A 15296-nucleotide genomic window follows, 5' to 3' on the forward strand; every position below is an offset into this window, starting at 1 on the left:
TCCAGAAAGGGGATTTGATAAGCAGCATTTTCCAGTCTTATTTGACACCAAACTCAAAAGAACAAAACTTAATTGTTGACCCTGGGCATAAAGGAGAAAAATTTTATGTACATCTGTGAGCTGTTTCTTAGCTACCAGTAGGTACAGTGAAGAAAGAAGAGACTGGGATTAAGGAGACTGGACAGTTCTGCCACCCTCATGCTCTGTGACTTGGGAAAGCTTGTTCACTTTGCTAAGCCTCAGTTTCCTTTTATGCAAAATGAGGGGTTGAAATATTGTCCTCAATTTATCTTTACTCTAATGTGAAAATTGGAAAAATTCCAGATGTTTATTCTCAGTTGAATCAAAATTTTGTTGAAATTTTCCAAATTGAGAATTTATTGAAAACTTCTTGTTTTGAAACATGAATTAGTTAAATAATGGGAGGCAGTATAGCATAGGAGACAACCTGGACTTTGGACGTAGTTATTCTGGGTTTCAGTCTTGGCTCCACCACTTATCATTATTCTTAAACAAGGATATTCTTACACAAGGTATATAACCTCTTGAATCCTTGGGTTTCTCGGTGAAAATGAGGGCTTTATTACTTACATTGCCTATTACATAGTAATAGGTGCTTAGGAAATGGAAGCTGCTGGTATTTAATTTGGTAAGTCAGTAATTAAATGTGAATAATAAAGATCTGAGTGTAAGAGCTTTAGTTACAGATTAGAGCCGAGGTGTGATCACTTCACTTCCTTAAAGGACTTCAAATTCCATTTCTCCTGCCACTACTAGTGAGAGCACACTGCGTATTGCATAAAGCAAAGCTATCTGTGTTGCAGGAAAGAGAGAACAAAGATCTCTGCTTTTTCCCAAGTTTCTCTCTGGGAGTAACTGAAAACAAGTTAAAATATGCATCCTCAACAAGCTAGAGCCAACAAGCCAAGTGGAATTTAGAGAGTACTTAGATTTCAACTCAACCTCCTGCAGTGTTTGTTAGTATAATAAACAGATGAGGTGTGGAAAGAAACACTTCTTAGGAAAGCAGTCTAGTGATTACTGTAGAGTGATTAACTCTAGTTACCCAATCCCTATCCAAATAGTTGAATGAGACATCGGGTTACAACACTGTACGTCTATTGTTTGTGGTACCTTCCTTGAGTTATACTTAAGCAAGAGATAGATCGAGGATCACAGTATTTCAGATGTAGGTTGCAAAGTGGTGTTAACATCCTACTATCATCTGATTTGGGAGGAGGAAGTTGGACTAAGGTTCACACACATCCCTCCAATCTCCCCTATGCACTTTGCTAGTTAGAGATTGATTGGGGTTCTGGGTCTTTTTTGCCCTAAAGATAAGTACTTCCTTTCTCCTACTAATGCTGTCAGTCTGTTACATTTGTGTAAATTGATGTAACTAAATGTAACATTATGCTAAATCCTTGGGAGGGCAATTCATGGAAGAGGAGTTAGCTTTGAGGGGAGGCGGAAGGGAGAGATCATCTTGGAACAAGGGATATTTCTCAGTGAGACAGACTTGGATGGACCTGCCTGAATAGGGGATTTGTGGTAGACACTGGTCCTGAAAGATTAGAGGGAGAAGGAGGTGCCAAAGTTAAACTTTCTACTCATTGAAGCTCTTTTGTCCAGTACCATCTCATATCATCTCAGATGTCAGTAGATCTGAATGTAAACCAGAGTTCTGAAGAGCAAGCCAGTTAGGTGAAATTACAGATTTAGCTAACCTTTATTGATCACTTACTGTGTACCTGAATTAGTGCGCGGTGTCTTCCACATAATTCTTTTTAAAGAGTCTCGATATTCTCAACTGATAATGGGTATGATGGCACTATCTCATGGAATTGTTGAGGAAACTGTGTAGTTCCTTACACAAAGTAGGAATAAATGAGTGATAATGAAAAGAACAATGTTTAAAAACTAGAGAGAGATAAAGAAGTAAAGTTGATCATTGGCTTGAGGGCAAGATGTTAATTTAAACATTTTCTACTGTATGCTAAGGCACTACACTAGGTCTAGGGGATATAGAGATAAATGGGTTCTCTTTTCAAAAGAAAGTTCCTATTAAAAGAATTACAGCCTGCTGAGTTCTAAACAAATTAGTTTAGGAGGAGCTTGAAACCAATGACTGAGGTTATTAAATATAAAATTCCCTCAACTTCTGTGTTTCATCTCTGTTCTCTAAGTGCTTATAGCCAAACATGTTATTGCTGAGGAGAGAATTGGTAGCAAAGCTAATACAGTGTATCCAGCCAAACCTGTAATATTCTTTCTTTTTGAACAAAGCTGGCATTGCAAAGCTTAATTGGCACTGAAATGACTATTGGCTTGACACATATTTAGTTTTTGACTCACGTTGAAACCAGCCCTATTCGATGTAAATTGGAATAGTCCTTTTAAAGTGCATTTTAGCAGTATGTATCAAGAACATAAAAATATGCATATTCCTCTCAGGGAAAACTGAGAATGTGGGGGAAAAATGTATATTCCTTGGCCCATAATTTTAACTAGATCCTAAGGGGAAAAATCCTAAATACAGAGAAACTTTATAAACAGAAATGTTCATCAAAGTGCTGTTTTAATAGCAGAACATCAGAAGCAGTTGCAAAATCTATATATAAATTGTTTTAGCCAATTAGAATATTATATAACCATTAAAATGGGTATGGAGACTAATGCATAAAGGAGTACTTGGTATAATAAGTAAGAATGCTCAAATTTGTACATATCTAGGAGAGAAGACTCTCATGGAGAAGAGAAAATTGAGAAATCTCCCCAAACCTTGACTGTATGCAGTGATGTGTGAAAGGTGGGGCTGGTTAGTGGAAAGAATGGGGTGGAAAGAGTGGTTCCCAAGCCAGGAGAGAAAACACCAGAGGAGTCCTACGAAGATCAGAAAGCCAAGGTGAATGGAGTTTTGTCAAGATGCTTACAGTCTAGAAAGGAGAAGCAAAGACCATTAATCAGTTCCCCCTATATGTTTGGTTTGTTTTGTTTGTTTTTAAGTTTGGAAAGGAGATTGAATCAAAACTCTAAATCCTTTTCTTGGAATACAGGGAAGTGGTAGTGGTTGTGACCACAGGGAAACCTCTCCCTCATCTTTCTCTAGTATTTAAACTGTCTTAACCTAACTTATACTAGGTTTTTTAAAGTACAAAACTGAGAGAAAACCCAGGTAGCCAACCCATATCTAGGTTATAAGTTACATCTGTTTTCAGACAGTGAGTGCCAGATGAGTTCGGCATGTTTTTCATTTGACTTTTTGGATCCTACTGGCTAGCTTTGAGGTCAGGAAATCCATTCCCGCACGATGCATTTAACATCATGATATAATGAATAAGAGTGCATTCATCCTTGGCGGTCTGTTTCCACTTTTCCTCCTAATTTTTTTGAACACTGTATCTTAATATTTCTCTTCTACTTCCACATATTATCCAATCTTCTTGGCTCTGTCTTTACAATATAACCTCAATCTATCCTCTTCTTTACCTTTTCACTGCTACGATCCTATGCTAAACCAGCATTCTCTTTCCCTAGGATTCCTGTATAGTCTCCTTGCTGTTTCTTGCTCTCTGTCATGCCCTCTACAATTAATTCACAAAGCAGCCAGAATGACTGGCTACATATGGTCATGACACTCCTGCTGAACTTAGAAGTAAGGCTCTGGGTTAGTGATTCTCAACTCTGACTGTACATTAGACTCAGCTGGAAGCTCCTTCCCTTCCAGGAAAAAATTTACCTGTGCCTAACCTGCATATTCAGAGAATCTGATTAAATTGCTTTTGTGGGGGGGGTGTCTAGATAGCTGTAGATTCCCCTTGGATGCTTCTGATGTGCAAACAAGGTTGAGAGACACGACCTTAGATGAACTTCCCCTTCCCTGCCTACTTCTCAGACCTTATCTGCCAACTTGCCAAGCTTGTTCTGTCTCAGATGTGTCTCTCCCACCCCAGTTCTGTTTTGTTTTTCCACTTTTTTTTTGGCTGCGTTGGGTCTTCGTTGCACGCAGGCTTTCTCTAATTGGGGTGAGCGGGAGCTACTTTTCGTTGCGGTGCGCAGGCTTCTCATTGCGGTGGCTTGAGGAGCATGTGGCTTGTTGTGGAGCATGGGCTCTAGGTGCGCAGGCTTCATTAGTTGTGGCACGTGGGCTCAGTAGTTGTGGCTCGCGGGCTCTAGAGCGCAGGTTCAGTAGTTGTGGTGCTTGGGCTTAGTTGCTCCACAGCATGTGGGATCTTCCCAGACCAGGGTTCGAACCCGTGTCCCCTGCATTGGCAAGCGGATTGTTAACCACTGTGCCACCAGGGAAGTCCTGTTTTTCCACTTTTGAAGTAAACTTTTTATTTTAGAATAGATTTAGATTTACAGAAAACTTTTTAAAATAGTATGCAGACTTCCCATATACCTTCACTCAGTGTTCCCTATTAACATCTTACATACTAGTTTGGTACATTTGTCACAATTAATGAACCAGTATTATTACATTATTATTAACTAAAGTCCACACTTTATTCAGATTTCTTTAGTTTTTACCTAATGTCCTTTTTCTGTTCCGGGATCCCACCTTACATTTAGTGACTGTGCCTTCTTAGGCTCCTCTTGCCTGTGACAGTTTCTCAGACTTTTCCTGGTTTTTGATGACCTTGACAGTTTGAGGAGCGCTGGTCATGTATTTCGTGGATTGTCCCTCAATTGGGATTTTTGTGATGTTTTTCTCATGATGAAGCTGGAGTTCGGGGTTTGGGGAGGAAGACCACAGAGGTAAAGTGCCTTTTCATTACATTTTATCAAGGATACATATTATCAACAGGATTTATCGCTATTGATGTTGACCTTGATCATCTGGCTGAGGTAGTGTTTGTCAGGTTTCTCCATTATAAAGTTAATCTTTTTTCCTCCTTTTCCATACTGTACTCTTTGGAAGGAAGTCACTGTGCACAGCCCGTAGATACCTAAGGAGTGAAGAGTTATGTTCTACCTCCTAGAAGGCAAAGTATCTATCTACATAGTTATTTGGAATTCTTCTGCATAGGATTTGTCTATTCTCCCCCATTTATTTATTCAGTCATATATTTCTGTTCATATGGACTCAAGGATGTTTATTTTGTACTTTGGATTATAACCTATTACTACTTTATTTTCTTGCTCAAATTGTACCAGCTTTGGCCATTGGGAGCTCTTTCAGTTGATTCCTGTATCACTTTGATATATTCCCATCATTATGGGGTTTTTTGAGCACTCCTTTACTTTCTGGAACTACAGGATTCTCCAGGCTCATCTTGTGTATTTTCTGCTCCAGTCCTAGAATTAGCCATTTCTCCAAGGAACCTGGTTCCTTTTATTGGAGAACAGTATTAGAAACCCAAATCTGGGCATTATGTGTGCTTGCTGTTGGGGCGTGTGTTGTTGCCTCTAGGCCCTCTCAGCTGATAGAGCAAGGACATACATGTGTGTATACTAAGCTAACTAGTTCTATATGCAACCATCTGTCTAAATTAAACTTAAAAATGAGTTGATTCAGATGTTTCCAACTCTCACCCACGTGGATCATTCCAGCCTTCTCCCCTCGACTATCTGTAACTTCCCACTTCAACAATGAGAAAACTGGCTCCCACTCTCTGTTTAATTGTTCAATTTCAGCATAAGTATATGGATATAGTGCTTCAGAATGAACATATACAGTGAACCAACTCTGTCAACTAGAGCACAGTGCTTGTGTGCAGTTCCTTTTGCCTTTAGTCTTACAGACTGCACTCATTTCCAGAGTTTTAGGTTAACACCTTTTCCTTCCACTGCATTCAGTGAGGATGTTTCATATATTTTTAATACCATTAGATTATTTTGTCACAGTCTGTGTTCTATCCTGGGATCCTCTCACCTAAATTATTTTTTAAATTTCTGTACATTAAGGTTCACTCTGCTGTAAAGTTCTGTGGGTTTTGACAAATGCATAGTGTCATGTATCCATTTGTCTCAGAGTTTTTGCATTTGTCCTTCTGCCTGGAATAGTCTTCCCACATATTTTCCCATGACTGGACCCTTATCTTTCATCAGGTCTCTCCTGAAATGTTATCTCCTTGGAGAGTCCTTCTTTGAGCACCCAATCCTAAGGAATCCCCCAGCCTAAATTTTTGTTCATTTATTTTCTCTATGTGTGTGGTTTGTTTTGCTCAGTCTCTCTCTAGTAGGATACAAGCCTAATGAGTGCAGGGACTGTATTTGTATCCTGGCTATCTAGAATACCAGATCAGTGAATATTTGTTGATATATGAATAGTCCTTTCCTAGCATATTGCTAGTGCATGTTTTTAATACTCATCAGTAGTGACTGAAAAGCAGGCTTATTCAAGTTGGGCTTCTAGTTTACCCTGATTCACTACTTATACAATAAAAGGGTTTTGCTTGCATTAGGTTAAGTATTTCAGTATACTGAAGATGTGCAGTTACCCTGATTGTACTCTCCTACAGTGTTCATAACCCCTTTTTAAAAAAGTTATTTTAATAAGTGACGTATAATCTCTGGTCCCACTTAGAATTGTACAGTACCGTGGGTTTCCTGGCCTGGCTGTACATTAGAATCAACTGAGGAGCTTTTCAAAAAACCCACTGATTCCTTGGCTCCATCCCTGACTTATTGATCTACAGGAAGATTCTGCAAATATGTATTTTTAACAGCCAGCTTAGCATCTAGTTCTGACTAGATGGAGTTTAATTAAAACCCCAGGGTATTAATGTACAATGAGTTTTGGTGAAATTTTCTAGAGGATTTCACTTTAGTAGCTATGATTATTGAAGCTTATACTAAAAGGTCTTTTTTAACTTGGACAGTCTTTTTCTGCAACCTTTTTTTTTTTTTTTTTTTTTTTTTTTTTGCGGTATGCGGGCCTCTCACTGTTGTGGCCTCTCCCGTTGCGGAGCACAGGCTCCGGACGCGCAGGCTAGCGGCCATGGCTCACGGGCCCAGCCGCTCCGCGGCATATGGGATCCTCCCAGACCGGGGCACGAACCCGTATCCCCTGCATCGGCAGGCGGACTCTCAACCACTTGCGCCACCAGGGAGGCCCTTTCTGCAACCTTTTAAGCCCTTAACTGTGTGCTAGGTACTGGGGAGCATTATATAGAGATGAATCACAGACACTGCTCTTAAGGAGCATGCATCCTCTGATAAGGCAGTAGAATGAGTGTAAATAGTCATAATAGGTGATAGAAAATAATAGGTTCATAAGAGAGGTAGAAAGCATTTTTGGTAAAGACACAGTAGTCATTCATACCCTGAGAAGAAGGTAAAAGTGAAGTCCAATTCTTAAAGAGAATGTACAGAGAGGAAGTGGAACCCTGGACATCCCAGTTCTCTGCAATGGGCTGTAAGGAAATCAAAAGTTAAAGGGGATCCTATTATAAGCCAGAAGGCAATAGCCAAACTGGTAAGAGGCCCGCGGGGTCAGGAGAAAAATCCACATGGTCAGAGCTGTCAAAGCCAGTGGTTCTTAATAGAGCTCTAGAGTTCTTAACAGAGCTTTCCAATTGCAGTATTGAAAATTTTGTAGTATTTTAAACATAAAAATATATTAGCAGGGACTTTCCTGGTGGCACAGTGGTTAAGAATCCGCCTGCCAATGCAGGGGACACAGGTTCGAGCCCTGGTCCAGGAAGATCCCATGTTCCACGGAGCAACTAAGCCCATGCACCACAACTACTGAGCCTGCTCTCTAGAGCCCGCAAACGACAACTGCTGAGCCCGTAAGCCACAACTACTGAAGCCTGCACGCCTAGAGCCTGTGCTCCACAACAAGAGAAGCCACCACAATGAGAGAAGCCTACGCACCGCAACGAAGGGTAGCCCCCACTCGCCGCAACTAGGGAAAGCCCGCGCGCAGCAACAAAGAACCAATGCAACCATAAATAAATAAATAAATAAATAAATAGTTCAGTTTAAAGAAAAAAGCAAAGTTTCTATACTACTTGTGTAATTAAAAAAAATAAACAACTGCATACCTAAAGAATGCAGACTTCAGTTTTTGGTTTTTTTCTTCTAAGCTCTGGAAAGTATATTCAAATAGTCCAAATTAAATCCCTCATGTTGTACATAAAGGAAGCTAGAATTAAAACATGTTTGGTCACTGATCACAGGGCACAGAACCAAAGCAAGAATCTCAGGCTCCTGACTCACCAGTACATGTTACGACATTCTTAGCAGATTGAGATCAATCTCTTTTTCCTGTTGCTTGCTGGTTATTAAGAGGAATTTCTTGAGGATAGAGACTATTGTATTCATCCCTATATATCTGGACATAGTAAGTAATACGCAGAATAGACAATAAACTGTAGATATGTGTTGCATGAAAGGATGGATGGATGGGTTTGGCTTTTGTATTAGACCTTGAAGGAAGGCTAGGATTTAGCTCTGTGGAAATTCTGGTCATTAGGTGTACACGTAAGCTGTTAGATTTGTTGAGTATCGGACACCTAAAGGGAAATAGAAAATAATGTAGAAAGCTAGGTTGGGGCCACATTATAGAAACAATTGAATGCCAAGCTAAGGATTTTGGATTTTATTATCCAGTCAGCTGAAAAGTTTTGAGCAGAGAAATAACACACACGGGAGTGGGGAGACCAGAGGAGGTAGGGAAGAGTTAGGAAGAGGAAGAGGAAGAGAAATTAATTATTTTAACAATTCACTTGAGGTGTCATTAAAGCTTGATTGAAGATGCCGGCTCAGGGAATGGAAATGTGGTTATAGATATAGAAAACAGTCAGAACTTGATTACTGATGAAGTATGTAGTTCAAGGGATAGAGTACTCAAAGATGAGGCTGAGGTTCCAGATGTCATATTTGCCTGTATATTTTGGAAGGTGGTGATGTCATTAACACATACAGTGGTTTTAAATGATGCATTTGTGGTACTGGTGCCACATCTAGGTAGAAATGTTGAATAAGCTATTGGAAACATGCTGCTAAACTTCAGAAGAGGTGACAGGTCCAGAAATTTATGAGTCATTTGAGTAGAAAGGGTCATTGAGGATTGCCAGGAAGAGGCAAAAGCCAAGGACACATCCTTAGGGAAATTTCTACATTTAGAGGGGATAGGAGAAGAGCCAAAGAAGGAAATGTGGTCATAGACAAAGTGAAACCTGAGGATAGTACAAGGAGAAGGGAGCAGGGAAAGTACATACTGGAGGGAAACACCTGAAGTACAGACCTTTTGATAAAAAGTTTTACACATTTTGTATTATAAGCTAATAGGTAAAATGATGTAAGTTAGTGAAAGGCATTACATTTGCAGAAAACCTGCATTTTTATATCAGTATGTGTTATAAACAGTAGATGTTTATCATTAAAGACTTTTTCTGGGCGCAGAGGTTGAAGAAGTCTTTCATTTTTTAAACTTGAATTTGAGAGAATATTGATTTTGATCAAGTAATCTTGAAAGCCTTGAAGTTTTAAAAGACAAGAGATTTTCTTTTTTGTTGTTGTTGTATGGGAGTAACATCTACAGTAACTGGCTGAATAAATTCTGAATAGTGACGTTTTACCATACTTGAATATCTGCCTTCAAAACTTTATTTTCCCAGCGGTATTCGTAAGTATTCTATTAGGGGTAAAAATATCCAATATGTACTGTTGGATTTTCCCTAAGTAACTTTTTGTTTTTATCTTTCAGGATCTGACTGGCATAGAATCTATGGATCAATGTCGCCATACCTTGGAACAGCATAACTGGAACATAGAGGTATAATAGGATTCATTGTGAGCTTACTTATATTTCTTTTTCCCTGGTCTGATAACAAATCTCAAAGACACGTGTTTTTTTTGTTTGTTTCTTTATGAATGTCTGAAAATTTTTTGTGAAAGGTAACAAACTGTACCTTTTCTGCAAAGTCCCTCCTTTTGCAATCCATGTTAAGTTTTGAGATTTAGCCATTTGAATACATTTTAGCTCGGTTCATTCATCCTGTGTAGCAGGTCTCCTCTATGAGTATACCGTTAAAAAACCCCACCGCCCTGTTAAGGCTTTTCCTTTCTCTACTGTCTTGCTATCACAAAGGAGCCTGCAGTTACCACGCAGGTCTGTCTTGGACGCCTACTTCTGGGTGGAATTGCCAGTGGACGGCAGGTGGCACATATTTTTTTTCACAGCAAGAATCTTCTCTCTCTAGAAACAATAAATGCTGGAGAGGGTTTAGAGAAAAGGGAACACTCTTGCACTGCTGGTGGGAATGTGAATTGGTACAGCCACTATGGAGAACGGCATGGAGGTTCCTTAAAAAACTACAAATAGAACTACCATATGACCCAGCAATCCCACTACTGGGCATATACCCTGAGAAAATCATAATTCAAAAAGAGACATGTACCAGAATGTTCATTGCAGCTCTATTTACAATAGCCTGGAGATGGAAACAACCTAAGTGTCCATCATCGGATGAATGGATAAAGAAGATGTGGCACATATATACAATGGAATATTACTCAGCCATAAAAAGAAACGAAATTGAGCTATTTGTAATGAGGTGGATAGACCTAGAGTTTGTCATACAGAGTGAAGTAAGTCAGAAAGAGAAAGACAAATACCGTATGCTAACACATATATATATGGAATTTAAGAAAAAAAAATGTCATGAAGAACCTAGGGCTAAAACAGGAATAAAGACACAGACCTACTTGAGAATGGACTTGAGGATATGGGGAGGAGGAAGGGTAAGCTGTGACAAAGCGAGAGAGAGGCAGGGACATATATACACTACCAGACGTAAGGTAGATAGCTAGTAGGAAGCAGCCGCATAGCACAGGGAGATCAGCTCGGTGCTTTGTGACCACCTGGAGGGGTGGGATAGGGAGGGTAGGAGGGAGGGAGACGCAAGAGGGAAGGGATATGGGAACAGATGTATATGTATAACTGATTCACTTTGTTATAAAGAAGAAACTAATACACCATTGTGAAGCAATTATACTCCAATAAAGTTGAAAAAAAATCTTCTCTCAATAGATGTTTTTTCAAATTTACAGCTGTTTAGTCTTTAAAAATAAATTTGTGGGAAAGGTGAAGATTATGATCAAAGTTTATAAAATCATAGAAAAGATTGTGACCAAATCCCTCAGTATAGTGTCCCTCTCTCTTTATTTTTTCTTAATTACTCTTTGAGAAAAATACTGGTTTTTAAATATTTGGTTTGTAACCAGATACCATCATGTGAACCTTTTTCTTACATATTTTATAATTTATTCTTTTGGATTTTCTAGATAGTTGTATCATCTGCAACTACATGATTTTTTTTTCAGTATATGGATCTTTCAGGTTTTTTGATATTGAATTGGCTAGAACATCAGAACAGTCTCAATTAATAATGGTAATAGCAGACATCTTGTCCTCACTGTAATGCCTGTGATATTTTATTATCAAGTGTGATGCTGGTGATGTTATTATTTTGAGATAGAACTACTAGAATGTAATAAGCTCCATGAGAGCAGAGTTTTTTTGGTTTTGTTAACTGCTCTATTCCCAGCATATAAATTTGATCCTAGTACATCATAGGCTCTCAAATATTTATTGACTGTTCTTCCATTCTTGGTATATTAATATATCAAGAGTGGATGTTGAATTTAATCAAGCACCCTTTTGATATCTGTTGAAATTACTGTTTAATTATGGTATATTATTTGAATAGGGTGCTGGATTTCTGAAAATATACTCCTAAGTGATATTTAGTTATTCAGCACTATTTTTGAGCAATTAAATTCTAGGCTCTGGCACTATGCCAGCAAATAAGACTAAGTCCCTACTCTCATGGAGCTTAATTCTAGGTAATTTAACTTTGAATAAGATGAGTATAGAAAATAGAACAAAGAGGATCAGGAAAGTTATTTTAATAGGGTGGTCAAATAAAGCCTTTCTGGGGAGGTTATATTTGAGCTGACACCTGAATGATGAAAAGGAATAACGAATGTGAACATTTAAGGGGAATGCATTTTAGGCAGAGGGAATGACGTTGCTCTGTATGATACTCTGGTGTTGTCCCCTTGCTAGGCTTTGATTTCAAGCATATGCTGACTTTATAAAATGACTGACTTGATAAAATGAGTTGAGAAGCCTAGATAGCATAGATTTGAAAGAAGGCACTTGAAAACTTATTTCTGTCTGTTCTTTGTTAACTTCTTCATGGTTTCCCCATTATTCGTAATCTATTTGTTGATAAGCTTTCTTAGAAGATGCTTTTTTCTTAGAGATTTCCAGGTTATTTAGCATAGGCTATACAAAGCAGCATATCATTTACTCTCTTCTGTGTCTGTTCTATTATCCTCTCTTCTCATTGTTTTTATTATGCTTATTTTCCTTTTTTAAAAACGAGACTTGCTGGAGACTAGTTTATTTTATTTGTTTTGTTTATAAAAAGCTCTTATATTTATCAGTTCTTTTCTGTTTATTAAGCAAAATCTCTCTTTAATGTATTTTTTCATACTTTTGTAGGTTTACATTTTTTTAGCATTATGATTTTTGCAGCTTAGTTAATTTATTTGTACTCTTTCTTGCATTTAAGGCTGTGAATTTTCTTCTGAAACTGTATTTTAAAAGTTTTTCATTTTCTTCTTTGGCCCAAGAGTTATTTAGAAACATATTTGGAATTCCTAGTAGCTTGGTTTTTTTTGTTTATCCTTTTCATATTAATCTTTCATTTTATTTATATAATTTAATATTTATATATTAAGGTCCTTGTCATTTAATAACATTCCATTAACATTATGAAATATATATTTTTTAAAAATTAAATTCTTAAAATTTAGAGAAAAATATAGAGATAAAAGGAGCCACCATGTACCTACCATCCAGCTCCTGAAAGCAGGCATTTTGCAATACTTGTTTCAAATTTCTTTTAAACAAATATAGATAAAATTGAAGCCCCCATTGTCAGTTGCTTGCATGTCATCCCTGTCTGCACCCCCTCCCTTTCTTTCCTAGAAGTAACCACTCTCAACAACAGTGGTTGTCAAGGAGTGTGTTTTTTGTGGGATGAAGGTTTGGTGTCTGTATTCAATCAAGCTTATTAAATGTACAATTAGAGTCTGCTGTTTCTTTTTTTTCTGGTTACTTAATAAGACTACTTGACATGATGAACTTGAATGTGGTTTTATAGATTTCTTTATTTTTCATTGGTAATGTCTTTGTTTTTTCCTGATTACAAAACCAGTACATGTCTGCAAACAATTTAAGAGTTTATAAAGTTGAAAATGAAAGTTCTTAATAACCATACTTGAGATAACTACTTTTGATGTTTTAGTATATTATATGTCCTTCCAGACTTTCTTATATATACACCTCTGCTTAGTGTGCTGATAATATTAACTTTCCCAATGTTAATAACAAATATATCAAAGAGAATGCTTTTCTATATGCTGTGGGAAGGCAGTACATGGTGCAAATAAAATGCATTAATAAATTCTATGTTTATTTGGTGGGGGAGATGTTCTAACTTTTATATAGTTTGACTATTTTCTTTGATGCATGAAGACCCGTGGCCATTAGAACTTTCTTGTAATAACATATCCTTTGTTAATATCAGATGATGCTTTTTACTTTAAATTCTAATTTGGTTTATTACTATTGCTGCCCCTGCTTTATTTATTTATTGTTTTACAGTTAATCTGGTATAATGTCAACCATGCTTTAACATGAAATGACGTATAGAAATATTAAAAACTTGTTGCAAAAATACCCATGCACCCACACAGGAAAAGAATTCCACAGTGTTAAGAAGAAAATGCTCACCCTTAATCCCACCATTTCATGGATAGCTAGTGTTAAATTTTAGTGTATATCCTTTCAGACTATTTTTGTTAGTTTATATGGCTATATAGATTTATGTATAATTTTCTTGTTACACAAATGGGATTATGCTATATTTACATTTTTTCACTTTTAGTAACTCATAAAAATAATACATAAAATACATAAAGATAACTGTCATTTGAAGACATACAGATGGTGGCCAATAGGCACATGAAAAGATGCTCAACATCACTAATTATTAGAGAAATGCAAATCAAAACTACAATGAGGTACTATCTTACACCGGTCATAATGGCCATCATTAAAAAGTCTACAAATAACAAATGCTGGAGAGGGTGTGGAGAAAAGGGAACCTCCTACACTGTTGGTGGGAATGTAAGTTGGTGCAGTCACTGTGGAAAACAATGTGGAGGTTCCTCAGAAAACTAAAAATAGAATTACTGTGCGATCTAGCAGTCCCATTCCTGGGCCCATATCCAGATAAAACTATAATTCAAAAAGATGCATGCACCCCTGTGTTCATAAGCAGCACTATTCACAATAGCCAAGACATGGAAACAACCTAAATGTCCATTGACAGATGAATGGATAAAGAAGGTGTCGTGTATATATACAATGGGATACTACTCAGCCATAAAAAAGAATGAAATATTGTCGTTTGCAGGAACATGAAGTTCAAACAAAGCCTAAGATTAAATATGAAAAAAATCCTGCTCAGATCATTTGCCTACCACTATTTCTCAGTCCTACACCCCCAACATAGCAATATTAACAATTTCTTTTGCTTTTTTCCCAGATATTTTTGTGCCTGTCTAAAAATACGTATATTTTTCTCCAAAGAGCTTCTGTTTATATGGGCTGTATCTATTGATATCTATTACCATATGACAAATTAAAACTGAAATTGTTCTGTTTATTAATTCACTTTAAAAATAATAAACTCAGGACTTCCCTGGTGGCACAGTGGTTAAGAATCCGCCTGGCAGTGCAGGGGACATGGGTTCGATCTCTGGTCTGGAGGATCCCACATGCCGCAGAGCAACTGAGCCCGTGCGCCACAACTGCTGAGCCTGTGCTGTAGAGCCCGTGCTCTGCAACAAGAGAAGCCACCACAATGAGAAGCCCGCGTACTGCAATGAAGAGTAGCCCCCCTCGCTGCAACTAGTGAAAGTCTCACGCAGCAACGAAGACCAAATGCCAAAAAAATTTTTTAAATAATAATAATAAATAAATAAACTCATTACACGTTAACATAAATGTTTGCAGACTTTTTTGTCTGGCTTAATAGAAAACAGCTGGATTTTCATATTCACTTCTGCTTGTAATCTTTTGTGATATGTAGTTTTAGTTGAAGTATGTGAAGAAAATCTGGCTTCACCCAGGTATGTAGTTTACCATTTTAACCATTTTTAAGTGGCATTGCAATTTAGTGGCATTAATTTAATTACATTTACATTGTTGTTCAACAATTACTATCCATCTTTTTTTTTTTAATTTATTTTTGGCTACATTGGGT

The 15296-nt window shown here is 37.5% G+C and overlaps 1 protein-coding gene across 1 annotated transcript in view; it reads left to right on the forward strand.

Annotated features, from left to right (window-relative positions):
- FAF2 (Fas associated factor family member 2) overlaps window positions 1-15296 on the forward strand; it is a 59196-nt gene that overhangs the window by 23995 nt on the left and 19905 nt on the right. Inside the window, exon 2 of the mRNA XM_060094839.1 lies at window positions 9659-9727. Coding sequence (XP_059950822.1) covers window positions 9659-9727 — 69 coding nt within the window. The remainder of the gene's footprint in view (window positions 1-9658; window positions 9728-15296) is intronic.

The sequence above is a fragment of the Mesoplodon densirostris genome, chromosome 3 (genome assembly GCF_025265405.1).
Source record: "Mesoplodon densirostris isolate mMesDen1 chromosome 3, mMesDen1 primary haplotype, whole genome shotgun sequence".
NCBI classification, from domain to species: Eukaryota; Metazoa; Chordata; class Mammalia; order Artiodactyla; family Ziphiidae; genus Mesoplodon; species Mesoplodon densirostris.